Source organism: Dromaius novaehollandiae, chromosome 1 (assembly GCF_036370855.1).
Source record: "Dromaius novaehollandiae isolate bDroNov1 chromosome 1, bDroNov1.hap1, whole genome shotgun sequence".
Lineage (NCBI taxonomy): Eukaryota > Metazoa > Chordata > Aves > Casuariiformes > Dromaiidae > Dromaius > Dromaius novaehollandiae.
Window position 1 is genome coordinate 140924720 of NC_088098.1, and position 15524 is coordinate 140940243.

General features: G+C 35.4%; 1 protein-coding gene across 2 annotated transcripts; it reads right to left on the minus strand.

Annotated features, from left to right (window-relative positions):
* Positions 1-2048: 2048 nt before the first annotated feature.
* Positions 2049-9302, minus strand: LOC112989573 (uncharacterized). 2 transcript variants are annotated; one of them, XM_026110829.2, is made up of 4 exons: positions 9188-9302; positions 7504-7851; positions 6161-6264; positions 2049-2441 (listed from the first exon to the last, which is right to left on the minus strand). In XM_026110829.2, exons 1-4 carry the CDS (start codon positions 9237-9239, stop codon positions 2262-2264), a joined length of 684 nt encoding a protein of 227 aa, XP_025966614.1. In that variant the 5' UTR covers positions 9240-9302; the 3' UTR covers positions 2049-2261. The 2 variants fall into 2 exon arrangements, with proteins under 2 accessions (XP_025966614.1, XP_025966615.1); XM_026110830.2 differs by having other exon boundaries at positions 7467-7851.
* Between the last annotated feature and the right edge of the window lie 6222 nt (positions 9303-15524).

Consider the following 15524-nt stretch of genomic DNA (forward strand, 5'->3'; position numbering starts at 1 on the left):
CTTATTCCTGCCTGGAAATCTCTGAATCAGATGGTGGTTGGAATGCTGCTTTAAATTAATGCCTCCGTTCTTGTGTTTTGTCACTTTTCTTTTTTCGTAAGTGTGATTGATTTCTATCTGTTCACTGCTCTGAATCTTTGTACACCTGTCAGATATATTCAGGAATAATGCTACCTTTGCTTAGAGCCACTGTTTTTCCAGAAAGATTTTGAACCTACTCTAATCTTCAACTTTGTGTGTGCGTGTAGACTTGAAGTGAAGATCATTATGAGTATGCAACAGTTATTTTATTGCCTAATACAGACAGTGATTGGTTGGGACTAATATGCTACTAGGCTAAGCGGTAATGATTATTACCAAGATGCAAGTACTCTATGAGTCCCTGATGCCTAGGCAGTAACTTTATATCTTCAAAATCAGTTCTTCATATGAACATCAATGCCCATCCTTTTTCTCTTCTCTTTCTTTAAAATTTCACTTTTGGGTACTTCTGATGTTTAAAAGAACCAGGAACTATCTGTAATTATTGTTAAATAAACTCCTAGCTGAGCATATATTTAATAATCTTTAATATCAGATAAAGGAATTGGAAGTTACTGTTTCAGTTAGTATTTTCCTTTAGCTTAGCTACACATTTCCTGTCAGAGTACATATTTAAGAAATTTGAAGTTAAAGTTTAGTCCTACTAAAATTAGCAGTTTTGTCTCAATTTTGTCTCCATAGGGCTAAAACTCCATCCCTCATATATTGGGTCATGAACTTGAGGCTCTTGTTTAAAGTCATGTGAAGTTGAAGATGTTCACCTTCTTTGTAGCATGAGGCTTTCATTTAAATACTAATATCCCTAACACTACAACATGCGCTTTGTAAAAAGGCATAAATTAGGTAAACTAATATTTTACATGTTAAATATTACAAAGTGCTTGTGCTATAATTCATTCTGAATCCAGTCCTGGTGTTTCATTCTGTGCTAAGATGCTGTAATAATTCCATGACCTTGCTGCCTACACCAGAACAGATTATTTCTTTCTACTATACATGTTCTGTTGGGTTTTGGTGGTGACACATAGTAACTATTACTCATTTTCAGTACCCCATAACTTTCTGAATATTTAAGTTTTCAGACTGGAAGTTTGTAGGTTTACTGTCTGTCCTAAAGATAAACTTCTTGAAAAAGCGTGCAAAAAAGTACAGAAAATGTTGACCTTCATTTGAAGGGCCATTGCTCTGAAGTGGATAGAGGCAGTGTTACAATGTGAAAATAAAACAGCCCTGTATGAATTGTCTGAATGAGATCCCTTTTAAATCCACCCTCTAGTTATATCTGCTAGATTAGATATGAATTCTTCTTGTTTTTTTTTTCAAAATGCCAGGGCTGGAAGGTTTCACTGAATGCACTGACCTCACTGTGCTCCTTCTACTTGAAGGTGACTTTGGGTCAGTGACATCTGCCTTCAGTTCATTTCTTCACAGAACTGCATCTTTGGCTCAGATAGACTTCACACATTGCATTTTAAAGGATGGAATGGCTCTTTCTCCCTACTCTAAAGCTATATTTTAAAATATATAGATATTTCCTGTATTTAACCCCCTTAATATTTAATCCAGTTTATAGTTTTAACTTTAAAATGAAGAGTTAAACGTGTATTATATAAAACTAGGATTTTATTTTTAATTTGTGTGTAATTTAAAAAATTCCAAACATAGGAAACTTGTGTGTCTGATGTCCTTGCTGCAGAGCTAGTTTCTCTAGTAAATAAATGACTTGCATATTTATATCCACAATTGTAGGTTATTTACTGACTCTGGAAATCTAAATATGTACAACTACAATTGCCTTCAGGACCCAGTTTGGGTAGATGAGGAGGGAAGACCATTATTTCATTCCTGTTGTGTAAATTAAAAAAAAAAAAAAAAAAGTGATTTTTTCAAGACCTGATTATCTTTCCCGTAGTCTGTCTGTCTCTCTGAAGGTCACAATTCACTTCTTCTTTGTGTATCAGCTAGCAGTTTCATTTAAAAAAGTTGAATACTTAGTTTCTTAAATGAAGATGGTTTTTATTGGCATCTTTATTCATAGAATGCTTAAAGAGAAGATAAATGTATAATAACCTGGAAAAGTTCCACAGAAAGCCTTGCTAAGCTGGCAATAAGTTTGATGTTATAGAATATCGTACAATCATTAGACTTTATAGAAGGGGAAGATGTATCTTTAATTCACAGCAGAAAACATGGTGCTCTGGGAGCATTCAATTTCTTTTTCATATCATCTTCCTTCCAGTGTCAGTGAAAGTCCTTATTAGCGACATGTCTACATATTCTTGATTAAACCCATTGTTTACTGGTCTGGATGGCTTGTCGTAAATCCAGTCACTTGGTGAGGTGGCGCTGCTATCTGTGTTTCTTGACCTGTTCTTGCACTTTTTACAGCCCTGATGAATCTGTTGCAATATTTCACAAAATAAATTGTTAAGCAGTAAAAATGTGTTTTTGTCAGATACCCCATCTTTTTAAAGAATGCATATCTAACTTAACTCAGATAGCAACCTCCCTTTTTATTATGAATTGTTTGTAATGTTGTTATGGATATCACAGTCAAAATGAAACGTGAATACTAATTTTAACCACATCTTCATGAATTGACAAACTATTCGTTATTCTTCTGAATAAATTCTAGTAATACATTAGCTAAGACACTATACCTAAGTAGTTAACGTTTTCTGCCTTATCTGGTTCCAGCTTTGCAAATGAGTGGAATATGATCAAATGTAGCACCATTATGATATATTAGAACCATTACGGTATGTTTTTTATTTATATAATTTGTGTAAAATTACAGTAATAACTAGTATTAAACAGTGCTAAACTAATATATTTATTTTGGTGAATTGGCTCCTTCAATGCTGAATTCTAAGTCTTTGCAGGTAGCAGAAGAAAAGTAATTCATATTGTACTGGTATGTTCGAGAAATAGGTAGAAAATCTGTCTGTATACCAATGACTACATTAAATACTTCTCCAATCCCCAAAACTCTCTTAAAGTGTATGTATATTGTTACTTCAGAAAAAATAGTGTGTGGCAGGAGGACTTTTTTTGTTCATTCTGTATTCTTAAGTAGTTTAAACAAGTTTTTGGAGAGCAGATGAGTGTCTTCTCTCAGGGAAAATCCACAAGTGACAGCTATAACTTTTTCTCCACAAAATAGATACAACTATCATGGAGCTTTCATTGGAATATCACATTGCTGTGACTCAGTCTAGACTTGGAAGCTGAATAAGCACAGAAAAAGTTTGACAGAAGTAAGAATCTTACCTCTAGAAGAGGTTTATTGCTGTGAATCCGTAAAAAATTTATATTCTATGCTGAGATCTGAGCACTTTAGTCTTTGAGCTAGGGTGAGCTCTCACTCAGTATGTTAGCTTTCGCAAGTCCTCTTTTGAACTCTATTTTTTCTATAGGAAACTTGGATTGAGAACTCCTGAAGGTCATGGGGTGCCTATAATTAAATATTACAACATAGGGCAGGATATAACACCCCCCTCCCTTTGTAAAAATCTGGGCATAAGAATACCAACAAGTGGGAACAACTGAGAGTATTTTAGACTGCTTAAGAAAAGGCAAGTCTGATCTCTCTTAGGAAACATGAACTCCTCATAGAAGTTGCCTGAAGGATTCAGCCAGCCATGACATACTGGATTTAAGCCATGGCATATAAGGGCCAAAGGGCCTTTGGGTCATGTAGTCCCCTTTTCATTATTTCACACTCTTATTTTGACATAATATATTTGCATGACATGAAGCATTTGTCATTTAGTAAAGAAATGACTTTTAAGAAGTTATAAACTTCCTAACTTTATAAACTTCGCTGCCTTTTTTTTTTTTTTTTTTTTTTTTTTAATATATATCTGCTACTGCTAATTGTACTCACAGTGACTCATTTCAGGAAAGCTTAAGTGGGCTCATTCTGTATATTCAGATCTGAGGCTGCTTTTGACAGGCTTCTGCTGCTGTTGTATCTTAGCAAGGTTTGACTTTTTACCTCTTCTCTCACTGGCTTGAGTTTACTCTGTCTTACTAAGTACACATCCCTTGTTCTCCTACTGCCTGAACTACGTGAACATTTCTGGTTTTGATATGGCTTTGAGGTAACAGTACTTAACAACCAGCTTTTAAAGAAAACAAAACCCAAACCTTACTTGACCTAGAACAATCAGATACCTTAAATGTCCTTGCAAGTCTTGTGACTTACTAGTCATTGATGCTGTGTCTTTTAATAATGAAATTTTGGGCTGTGCAACAATATCAGCAGAGAGGGACCCATTGCCAAATTCAGTAATGCTTATGTAATCTCTTTAAACTGTGAAGAGTGAGAAAGAGAAGACAAGATAAAGCAGGCCCTGCCTCTGAGTCAGGGCCTAGGTATCTGAAAGATCTTTCTTTCTGGACTTAAAATAGCCACAATTTTGAAACCGTGTAGAGTCCCCAAGAACTAAATTTTCTTCTTGTGAACCTGTTTAGTTTGGTTCCTGTCCCCTCCTGGTCCAACTTAGGCAACATTTACTAACTTCTAAGGCACTTTGCAATGCTGGTTTTTGAGGGGCAAGGTTGTTGGTGAACCATGAGAAACTTTTTATGTCTGTTTTAAATGATAATCTTTGAACTACAGTTGCAAGTAAGGAACCTGTAAATATGGAATAGGTATAACTAGAGTACATTGTACTTTTCAAGGTTAGGAATGAGGGTAGCAAAGCCCAATATATATACCATGCTTTCAAAGATTGTGTGATGCTAACTGTACAATCGAATCAGTTCATCAGTGTTAGGAAAAGAGAAGCAACATTAAAATAAAGAACTTTTTGTGTCGTGATCAGCAGTCCACACCAGATAATGTTCTCTGACCACCTGTAGCTAAGATTATTCAAAAATACTCTTTGTTGATTAGGATCCAATATTAAAACACAAATAATTTTATCGAACTTGCTGGGAAGGAGGTCATGAGCGTATGTAAACTGAGGCTGAGATGTAAGTGAAGCAGAAGTTTTTAAAATATTATGGCGTGATTTCATCTTTAATCTAGAACCTTGAGTAGAAGAAAAGCCACCTAGAGGCTTTGGAGGAAATCACAATCAATGGAAAGCAGTCTTCAGCCTATCATGAGGTGGGTAAAACATGTTTGCATTTTGCGTTGGCATTGATGGTTTGGTTTAGATGGCTGTTTGATCTATGGATACCTAAGAAAAATGACTACTTTTATTAAATAAGGGGGGGAAAGGGAGATGGGAAGTTGCCTTAATGAAACAGGAACAGACCAAGAGAATTGAGACACGATGCCCTAACATTAGAGAGGGTGAGCCTACCAACAGGAATACTGCTCTGGCAGCTATTCACTAGTAGGAAACGCATCATTTGCATCAAATTATAGCATACCTCAGACTTTTTCAGCTTAAGTTAATTTCAGTCCAAAAGACTTCATTTACATAAAGAAGGTTCCCATATAGGATCAAAATACAGCTGTTGATTAAAAGCTGTCTTTTTAGTTTTTGGTTTCATAAAAAGTAATTGAAAAAAAATTGAGAAAAAAAGAAAATTCGATTACAGATTAAAAAAAAGATATTTCTAAGATATTTCTATTATTTCTAAGTAGGAAACAGAACCTGCTGTATGGAAAGAGGGAAGGATTTCTAAAGTACCATAGGAAGCATAAAAAAATTGTCCTGAGTTTGGACTGAGTTGTTTTAATGAAAAAAATATTTTCTCCTTCTCTTCCAAAATATTTCTACATTTTCAGCTTGTCCCTAATCAGAAGTTGCCAGTGTTCTTCACTGCTGGCCAGGTAAATGCCAGGCTTTGGCTGGAGAGTAGGACATACGGACTAGTGGTTGGGAGTGGGCATAAAACCCTGGCATGGTTGGTTTGTTGGAACATGAGCAAGACAGAACATGAGCAGACATTCATGTATTTCCAGAGGAATTAATGAAATTAGGAGCTTGCGCCTGGAAGTATGAAGGGAGCAGGACTCTTCAATCTTCAGTTAAGAGAAAATAGAGCAACTTTTTACTTTGCTATGGGTGCATATTCAGGCCACTCATTCGTTTCTTTCTGTCAGAAGATGTCACCCATATTTATGTTTGTAGTATTTATTTTGGAAATTATTACTTACAATGAAAGCTATGATAACTGTGGTGACAAAGATGGTGTATCCAAGAAGAAGAAACCAACCCCACCAGGTCTTGTCTGATCTTATACAGTCTTTGCATTTTAAGTCTGAAATAAAGAGGAAGTAAATTAAATATTTGAGGAACAAAAATTTGCTTTTCTGATTGAGGATTGACCAGGCAGCAAAGTTGTCCTTCTATTCATTTTTATTACATTTTCTTTCACTTTTTTTTCAGGCTAAAAGATTAAACTTCTCTTGAGAGAACTATTATCTTCTTTTACTTAAGACTTGTGAAATTTGTGAACCTATTTTAAACTATTTATTAAATTGATAGTAAACAAAATTCTCAGTTTATTAGAAGAACAACATCCGCAAAGAACTTTGTTATGTAGTACAAACTTAAGTAATGATGGAAAAAGCCAGTTTAAATGACAGTTATCTTACTAAGTTTCAGAATTTTTTTTTTTTTTTTTTTTTTTTTTTGGAACTAAACCAAAGTTATCCTTGTGGTGTGATAATAGCCACTGACTTGTTTTTTAGGTCCTCAGAGGAATTGCATTGGACAATTGCAAAATATAATGTGAAATCAAGAGTTAGGGAGACGCTTTGCAGTTTTTAATGTATGTGTAGTCAGATTTATCTGGAAAGTCTACATGGGGAAAACCTGGCTCATCTAAAATAGCGTATATCTCAGTCACTGAAGTCACAGTCCCCATCAGGATTACAGATTTTGTTTTCATAATATGAGGATGGAGAAGAGTTTTAAATTATCAAAAATGATTTTACAGTTAGAGGGAAAGAATCTTTCACTTCCACATATCCCTGCTTTCACACACCCTTTTTCTTAAAACCCTTCCACTGCTTAATTTACTGTTGATTTTTTTACTAAATGGAAAGACAAACTGCCTTCTTCAGACAAGATCATTGGCTTACAAAGACTGATGAAAAGGATATGAAAGGTTGTCAAGGATTTGTGAATTTTGTATAGAGTAAAGTAAAGATCCAGCAAGTGTTTGTGGAGAACTTTAAGAAAATGTGTTTAAAAGTCTGCTATAAAAATGGATAATATTGCTGAAACAATCATTGTTCTACTGCTCAGTGAACTGCTTCAGACCTAAAGAAAAGTCTCTGTCCCTGAGATGTGTCTGTCTAGTTGTATAAATTGCTCAAGCAAAAGACTGACTTTTCTTTATTAACCTTTTCTCTCTTACTCATACGACTGTAGGCTGCTTTTCCCCACCCTTCTCCTGACCGAGGTGAGTGGTAAGAGAGAATAAAATTGAATTAAAATTTAATTCACTTTACGTACATCAAATCCATTTCTGTGACTCCCAAGTGCTCCTTACCATGTACGGTCAGGTTGGTGCCACTTCCACGTTTGCTCTGGACGTTCTGAGTTAGTGTCACATCACAGAAATATGAATTACTGGCACTGTGATCAACATTGCTCAGTTTCAAGATGGAGAATCCCTTGAGTACGTTCTTTATAATGCGTACATGCGGCCTAGCAGCTCCAGTGCTTGACTGAAGACTCTGCAAATTATTGTAGTCAGGGCCCTTCCTCCAGTACACGACTGGCATCTCGTTCTCCTCCTCTGGGTACTCAAATACACACAGCATCCACACTGTTGAGTTAAGAAGCACACTGGCATCTTCAGGGTATTGCACAACTGAAAGTTCTGGATCAGTGCTAGCTGTATGGTATAAATAAAGTACAAGTAAGTAAGCAAAGATACGCTCTTTTGGGAAGGTTTGTCTTCACCAGCTGAATATATGGGCATAACAGATATCTGGACATACGGGTAAGCCACAGCTGTAAGCGTATATAGTGAAATGTGCACCCAAGTGAGGCAAATGACAGTTTTGCCATTGTCTTCAAAGAAACTAATGTTTCATTCAGTGTTCAAATACAAATTAGTAAAGCTTTAGAAAGAGAGTTCATAAGCTTTGCCTAAGGAACACATATCGAATAAATTCTGTGGAACATATACGAGTTCCAAGACCAGGAAGTGATAAAGTAGGAAGAGTTGTGAACAGAAGCTTTGGACTAGATTAAATTTGCATACAGTTCATGTTATTCTTAAACTTTAGGGATGTCCAATACCAAAGCTTTGCTCTGGGAAATTTCAGGCAATATTTTCAACTTTTAAAAGTTAAAGAAAATATAAACATACTTGTATAAACTTAAAACATTATTATCTAAGTAGCTAGACCTGATGTAAATTTTGTATTTCCTATGTATACAATGTTTCATATGAAAATGAAGGGTGACATTAAAACTCATTCTGGCAACAATGTAATGAAAAAGCTCTGCAGAATATCCTTATTCTGATCAATGTGCAAAATTTAATCGCTCTTTTCACAATTGCTCTTTTCACAATATTTTTAATGAAGGAGTTATACCACAAAATGCCTATTGCCAATAGCACAGATATGATTTACAATATAAAATTGTATATCCATGCTGGGAATTTGATGCAGATCTGGGAAAAAATGGCATTTACAATCTTCCTAGTAGTGATGAAGAAGGCTAGATTCATATTAAAATGGAGTGAGATCGAAGGAAACTAAAGATCAGTATTATCTTTATTAAGAGCAATTTCAATACTGCATTCTATTATTTCAATACATCATTATTTAAGTATTTGTGTATAGTCATATTTTGTAGCCCTTTATTATGGGCAGTAATCCTGGAAGACAAGAGAACACAGTGATAACTAAATGGAATAAAAATTAAAAATTAAATAAACATAACAGTAGTGGGTGCTTTGGGGATAAGAAATTCTATGCTTGTATTAAAATAAATAAAAGGAGTAATCAAGCTTACTCAAACTCACTGTTTTTGATATTTTCTACATAATCTTAGTAACAGGTTCAATTTTCATTCTTCAATTTCTGTCATTTTTCAGCATTTAAAAATAAAGTTAAAACTGAGCAAATGACACTTTTATCTTTGATTGAAAATTAGCACTGCTTTTCTCAATCAGTTAAAGTTTAGAAACTTCTGTGCTAAAAAGAAAATCCACTTACCTGTAAAGTGAACACAGTAATATATCATAATTAATATACCAAGCTGCAACATAATCTTGGGATTGCTAATGCAGAGATTTTAAAACCTCAGCCAGGACTACTGATACCACACTCAGCAACTAGGAGAGAAGTAAATTAAAGCTCTCCTAAAAACATATTTTTAACCTTGTTTCTAGGGGGAGGTTCTTGCGGTTTTACTCAGTGTAGCTATTTCCCTTTCTGCCATCACACATCCTGGACCTTGCAATAGATTAGCTTCTCAGCGTCGCAGTTTCAAATTGAACTCCATCAGGACTCTTTTTCATTCTGAGGATTTTTTTCAGGCATGCTGGAAGGAGGATCAGTTTTGTGTGGCAAATATACCCAAAGCTTGCAAAGCTGCCCATCTGAAAAGAAAATTCATTGAAAGCAGCGATTACAAATTTGTGATAGGCATCTGTCTCTGACGCTCTTGGCCAAAGTCCTGACAATGCCTTCAGCACTCATGATGGTGAATGATGATGCTAAATGAAGATGACTTTGCTCCACCCACTATTGGTCCCATTAGACAAATAAAATATACCATGGAAATGCTTCAGAAGTAATATCAATTCTCTTTGCAGAAATGTTGCTGAATGTATAATTATCATCCTGTGATCCAAGATGCATGAAAATTAGCTGCAAAAAGCTATGGTGTGGCAAAGAGGGTAATGTAGTTACCCTTCTAGTAAACACCTATTAAACTTACCAGAGACCATTAGGTCACCTATTCTGACCCCTTGTATAGACTATTATAGATTTCTACAGACTATAGATTTCATCCAGCAAAGTTACCTCTGGGTTTGGCTAAAACTTGATTTCATCCAGGTAAACTGCCTACAGATTTGAATGTCTCGGTTTGACTAAGATATAACTTCCTGAGAAATGCACAGTTTTGATATGAAGGCTTTGAGAGGTGGATAGTCAACCACTTTTAATGGTTAGTTGTTGCAATGACTAATCACTCTCACTGTGAAACGTTGTCTCTTCATTTTGATTTTTGCGTTCGTCTTCAGCTTCTAGTTACTGAAATGGCTTTTGCATCTCTACTGAAGTGCCCTTTAGTACCATATATGTTTTCCTTCATGATGATATACCTTGTATAAGATAATCTCTTGATATTCTTTTTCAAAAAAACAAAATATCTGGAAGTCTCCTGCTGTAAGACATTTTCTCCAGTCCTGGAGTAAGGTATGATTCTTTTTCTTGTGACCTGCATACTTTACAGCTAGATACCTTAGAGCCCATTTACACAAAGTTAAAGTCAAATTCTTGCTCTTCCATGCCCCGTCTTGTTTATAGATACAAGGGTAGCCTTCATCTCCCTCCACAGAGTCCTTCTGGGAGCTCATGGTCAGCTGACTACTTTAAAAATTATGTCTGTTTTGGGAGTCACAGCTTTCTTAAGGAGTACATGTATATCCTGTCTTCCTTGAATAGCATCAAGAACCAAACCCTCGGCTTCCCAGAAGAAGAAACATTTAATGATATGTCCCCTGTGGTACCTTTTTGAGATATCTACTAATCAGATCTTAAATCACTAATTGTATGGTCTTACTGTTTTAATTATTTTCACTTATTTCTTAAAAAAATGCATTCTTTTAATTTGCATATATTCAGAGGGTTGTCTTAGAACACACACTTGCAGACTATCTAAACTTGCACATGCAGACATATTATCTATCTTAGTTAACAATCAATTAACTAAAATTAAAATTAAAATAGGGCAAAAATTGTTTTATAGAAATAACCAGATAGCCAGTTATCACTTAAAGGAAATAAAAGTGGCAACAAGATAGAAAGTAAAATTTTATTCCTTAGAAGAGACAGAGAAAAATAATTTCAAAGACAATATATTATTAAAGCTATGACAGAGACTTTACCTCTTTTTGTTATTGACAGATAAACAACTGTATTTAATTATGTTTACTAATGTTTGAATGTAAGAATACCTAAGAAATTAGGTATGATAGTTATCAATCACATCTGATGCCAATCAGGTGAAAGAAGAAAACATAAAAAGTGGAAAGCTTTTCTACGTTTCTGTTTCTAGATAGTAAGTCCTCAGAAAACACTCTATTTTGATCTATAACATTTTGAACAACAGTGATAAAAGCCCTTAAAAATACTGATTTGAATAGGAAATATCTGATTCAGAGAAAACTGATTACAGACATGCATTAGTAATTTAATGCAGCTGGCTTGGGATTCAAACATGCATTTAAGCAGCTAGTCAGTATCAGAAGAAGCAATTTTCTCTCTCTCTCTCTTTTTTTTTTTTTTTTTTTGGGGGGGGGGGAAATGTGTTTGTTTAATCAGATACTGATGGAGTTATTCTGTTATCTAACTTAGTGTTTATCTCAATATCTTGATCCAGTGAATTTTGGCTCAACAAAAGTTTAACCTATTTTTAATGAAACATAATTACAATCTACTATCAAGTAGATTTTCAGGCTGTAAATGAGCACTGGCTTTTTGACTAAGTGAGTATTCAGCAAACAGGCTTGCCTACAGTTGTAACTAGCTAAGGCATTGTGAAATTCATATTTTAGTTGTGGTGAAGTTCGTGTGTTAATATTATACAAGGAAACAACTGTCTTTTAAAAATAGTACAGAAAATTGCTAACCAGCTGAAATCAAATGCTGCCAGAGACCTGAGTTTCAGCTAACCAAAATATTTATGCTCATGCTTAGTGATAAGCATTTGCTTAAGTCTATTTTGATTCATTAAAGGTGTTTGAGAAGAAACATATGTTCCATAGGAGTCATGTGTGTATGCCATAAATGCCTTGATGAATAAAATCAGATTACTATTGTACTTTTCTGCTCAGTAGCTACGTAAGTGAAACTTGTCCCCAAGAAAACACGAGGCAAGATTTGAAATAATGAAGAGCTTAAATAAGATCAAGTACAAAAATGTTTTTTATGGCATACAATAGGAACTGTTACAGTGCCATTCTATGAAGGGTGTTTTTACTCTCTAGCATTGAAGATGTATTAATCTTCAGATCTTTTATATTCTTCCTGTGTGTGAAACAGCTGACAAAGAAGAATTTTAAGGCCTGAAATTTAAGAGAGGTTAAGAACTGCACCTACAATGATGGTTGAACTCTTAAAATAAGTACATAACTTTGAGTTCTCTAAGCATTAGGTGATGCTGTGTAGGACGTTCTCCTGTTAGTGAAAATAAGAAGCAGCTCTATTAAAATATTAGAGAGATACCTACATAAAGCCTATGTGAGTACAATCAGATTTAGACTTTGTCAGTCCTTGGTGGCTTCTTAATATCAGCTTTAAATGTAATTTCAGGGAGTTTGGAAACTTCAGACCGATTACTTGAAAAGTATCTTTTTAATTATCTATTGAAGTAAGGACTATATTTAAGACTATAATAAGGAATATACTTTCAGAAGAGGTCTAAATGTCAGTTGATTATCATCCTTCCAGAGGACTGGAAAAAAGATAGATGGATTTCCCTAAGAGGCTGTAGCTCCTCTGCTAGCAGCATTACATACACTATGTTAAGAGGTTGTGCCATCCAGTTTTGTGAAGAGGGAGAGTTAAGTGCGCAACTGAACAGCTTTCTCACATGTCTTGTTGTTGCATATAACAAAGAGGAGTGGGACAGTGGAAGTAATATCTGAATGAAAAATAAATACACAGTCTGTTTTGAAAGGTATAATGGTATCACCAAGATATGAGAAAATAAATATTGTGCCTTTCTCCTACTGAAGCAATGAAAATGGATAATAAGACATGAGGGAACAGCCAGACAATCTCAGACAGTGTGTCTCTTCACCAATCTTTATTTGGAGATATTTATCCAAGAAAAGCAATCAAGCAATCAAGAAATGGAGGTGAATATGGCTGTGTGAAAAACAACAATGCCTCACAGTTCAGCAACTACCCACAAATAGCTACTTCAAAATACAGAACTGCTTAAAGCAGGCATCTCCTTAGTTTATCTTCAACAAGTAGCATAACTTACATCCGGTTTATTGTTTACATTTATTCAGCATAATTTTAGAGTCCAACAAAGCAGGCAAACAGTATAAACAGTTTCCTAATGGTGAAAGTAGCAGAACACTGGAATAAATTCTCTGGAAGGCTGAAGAAAGATTAGACAAATGTGTCAAGAATGACATGAATATAGTTGATGCTGCTTTGAGAAGTAATGATCTGTTGGTGGCTTCAGCCTATAGCCTCAGGATTTTTCTGTTTTCTAAACAGATGTACATGATGTGATAAGGCCATCACGATAAAGTCATCATAATGCAGACAGAGACAACCTACCTGATCTGAGAAGCTGCTTTATGTACAGTCTGTGTTCCAGAAAGCTTTAGCAAAATTCATCAGTTAATGCAGATTATGCTAACTCTTGCTGGGTGTCTCCATAACAATTTATTCTTTAACCTAGTAGAAAGTTACAGACACTGCAGGATCCCTGTTAATAATATCCAGAATGAAATAGGAATAAAAATGGATTTCAGAAAGGAAAAGCAAAAAATGTAATGGCAACCTACATTCACAATTAGGAGAGAAACAGGATGAATGTAACAGGTGACATATGCGAAGAGTAAGTATTCTCACTTGACCAAAGTGACAAGCTTAGTTTGTTTGTTTAGCAGGTCCTAATTCTTACAGCCAAGAGAGGAATTTCCAGCAATACCAGAGTATTTACTTTGTGTATTGAATTAAAAGTGCCGTTAATCAGTTGGAGTCTAGAGTCCAAGCTTATGCACTGTTCCTTCTGTAAGCACATATGGACAGATATGCCAACAGCGTGAATCAGTAGTGGATCCGCAGCTTGCAAATTGAAGTTATATCAAGTTGTTTATGAAGTCAACTGATTTCAGATCCCTGTAATGTTGTGTGTTATCACTAAACAGGAAGCTAAGGAAAAATAGCTTTACTGGACGTAAAAAAATAAATATTATATAATTAAGAAAACTATTCTTAACATGGATGAGTCTTCACTTCTGGCTTAGTTAGAATAGTTGGATATCAGGAATTTGAGAAATTTCCATGCTTGGTTTTGTAAAGGAATCTGGAAAACACTAGCTATCCATTGCTCTCCATGGACATATCCATAAACAGAGCTGTTTTTCAGTCTGTGATGAAGTGTGCTTCCATAGTCTGGAGGTTTCTTCCATATTCTCTGAGTAGGAGTGGAATAGGCTTGTGATTAAAACACTTGAACTTTGGTATCTACATGTATATTGAGTGTTTGAGCTGCCACTGTATGTAGACAATGGAGATCGAGTCAATATCTCCAATGGAGTCTATGGTAGGCTGAGAGGACTTACTCTTCCCAGGAATGCTTTTCTTGACCCTGTTGGAGAGATGCAAAATAGTAGTTAAATGCTTAAAAAAAAAAAAAAAAAAAAAAAAAAAAAAGGCAGGATAGTGGCACTGATGCATTGAAATGTTTCTGCCCAAATCAACATAGCTGTTCAATGTTCTCATCCTGGACATAGCCAGAAGTGCTAATTCCATAGTTTAACTACTCGCGTACATTCCTCTGAGATCTCCTGTGTAACCCCACCCCATTTATTTACACGTGCTCAGAGGGTTCTTAATGCACATGGTCAGCTCAGAACCCATCTCAAAAATGCTAAAATGACCACACTTTTTCTTAATGTCTTGCAGAACATGCAAAACAAATAAATAGAAAACAGCAGGCCTTCCTCAGCTTATTAAGGTGGAATTTTGCTTTTCACCCAACCCCAAAGAGCGCAGTAAGAATCAAGCTATTATGGAGTAAGAACACCCTTCCTTTCTCTCTCTCTCTCTCTCTCTCTCTCTCTCTCTCTCTCTCTCTCTCTCTCTCTCTCTCCCTCTCTCTCCCTCTCTCCTGCCTCATCGCCCTTGCTCTCCTCTCCATTGAAGATTGTCTCCTCTGGCCCAGAAATATTTTTCTTCTTATTAAATTGAGGAAGTTCTAGTGCAGTGCTTTTCACTGTAAGTTACTGTACTATAGAAAAGAAACAGTTTATCAAGTAGGTGGAAAGCAAACTATTTTGGTTTTTATAGATCAATACCAACACTTTAAAATCCATCCAGTGCAAAGCACAGGGTTCTCATATTGTATTTTCCAACTGACAAACTGATTCAATAAGCCAGCCACAGATTTTTTACACTGGCTTTGTTTTCTAAGCTGTCTTGACATGTAACTCCATGTAGGCTGGGTGCCCTGCAGTAAGCTAGTCTTGTGAAGGCAAAGGTCCCAGTAAACCAATGAGAAAATCTCTTTAGGTGAGAGTTATCATATTTAGGTTAAGACAAAACAAAACAAAACAAAAAGCAAAGAAAAAAATGC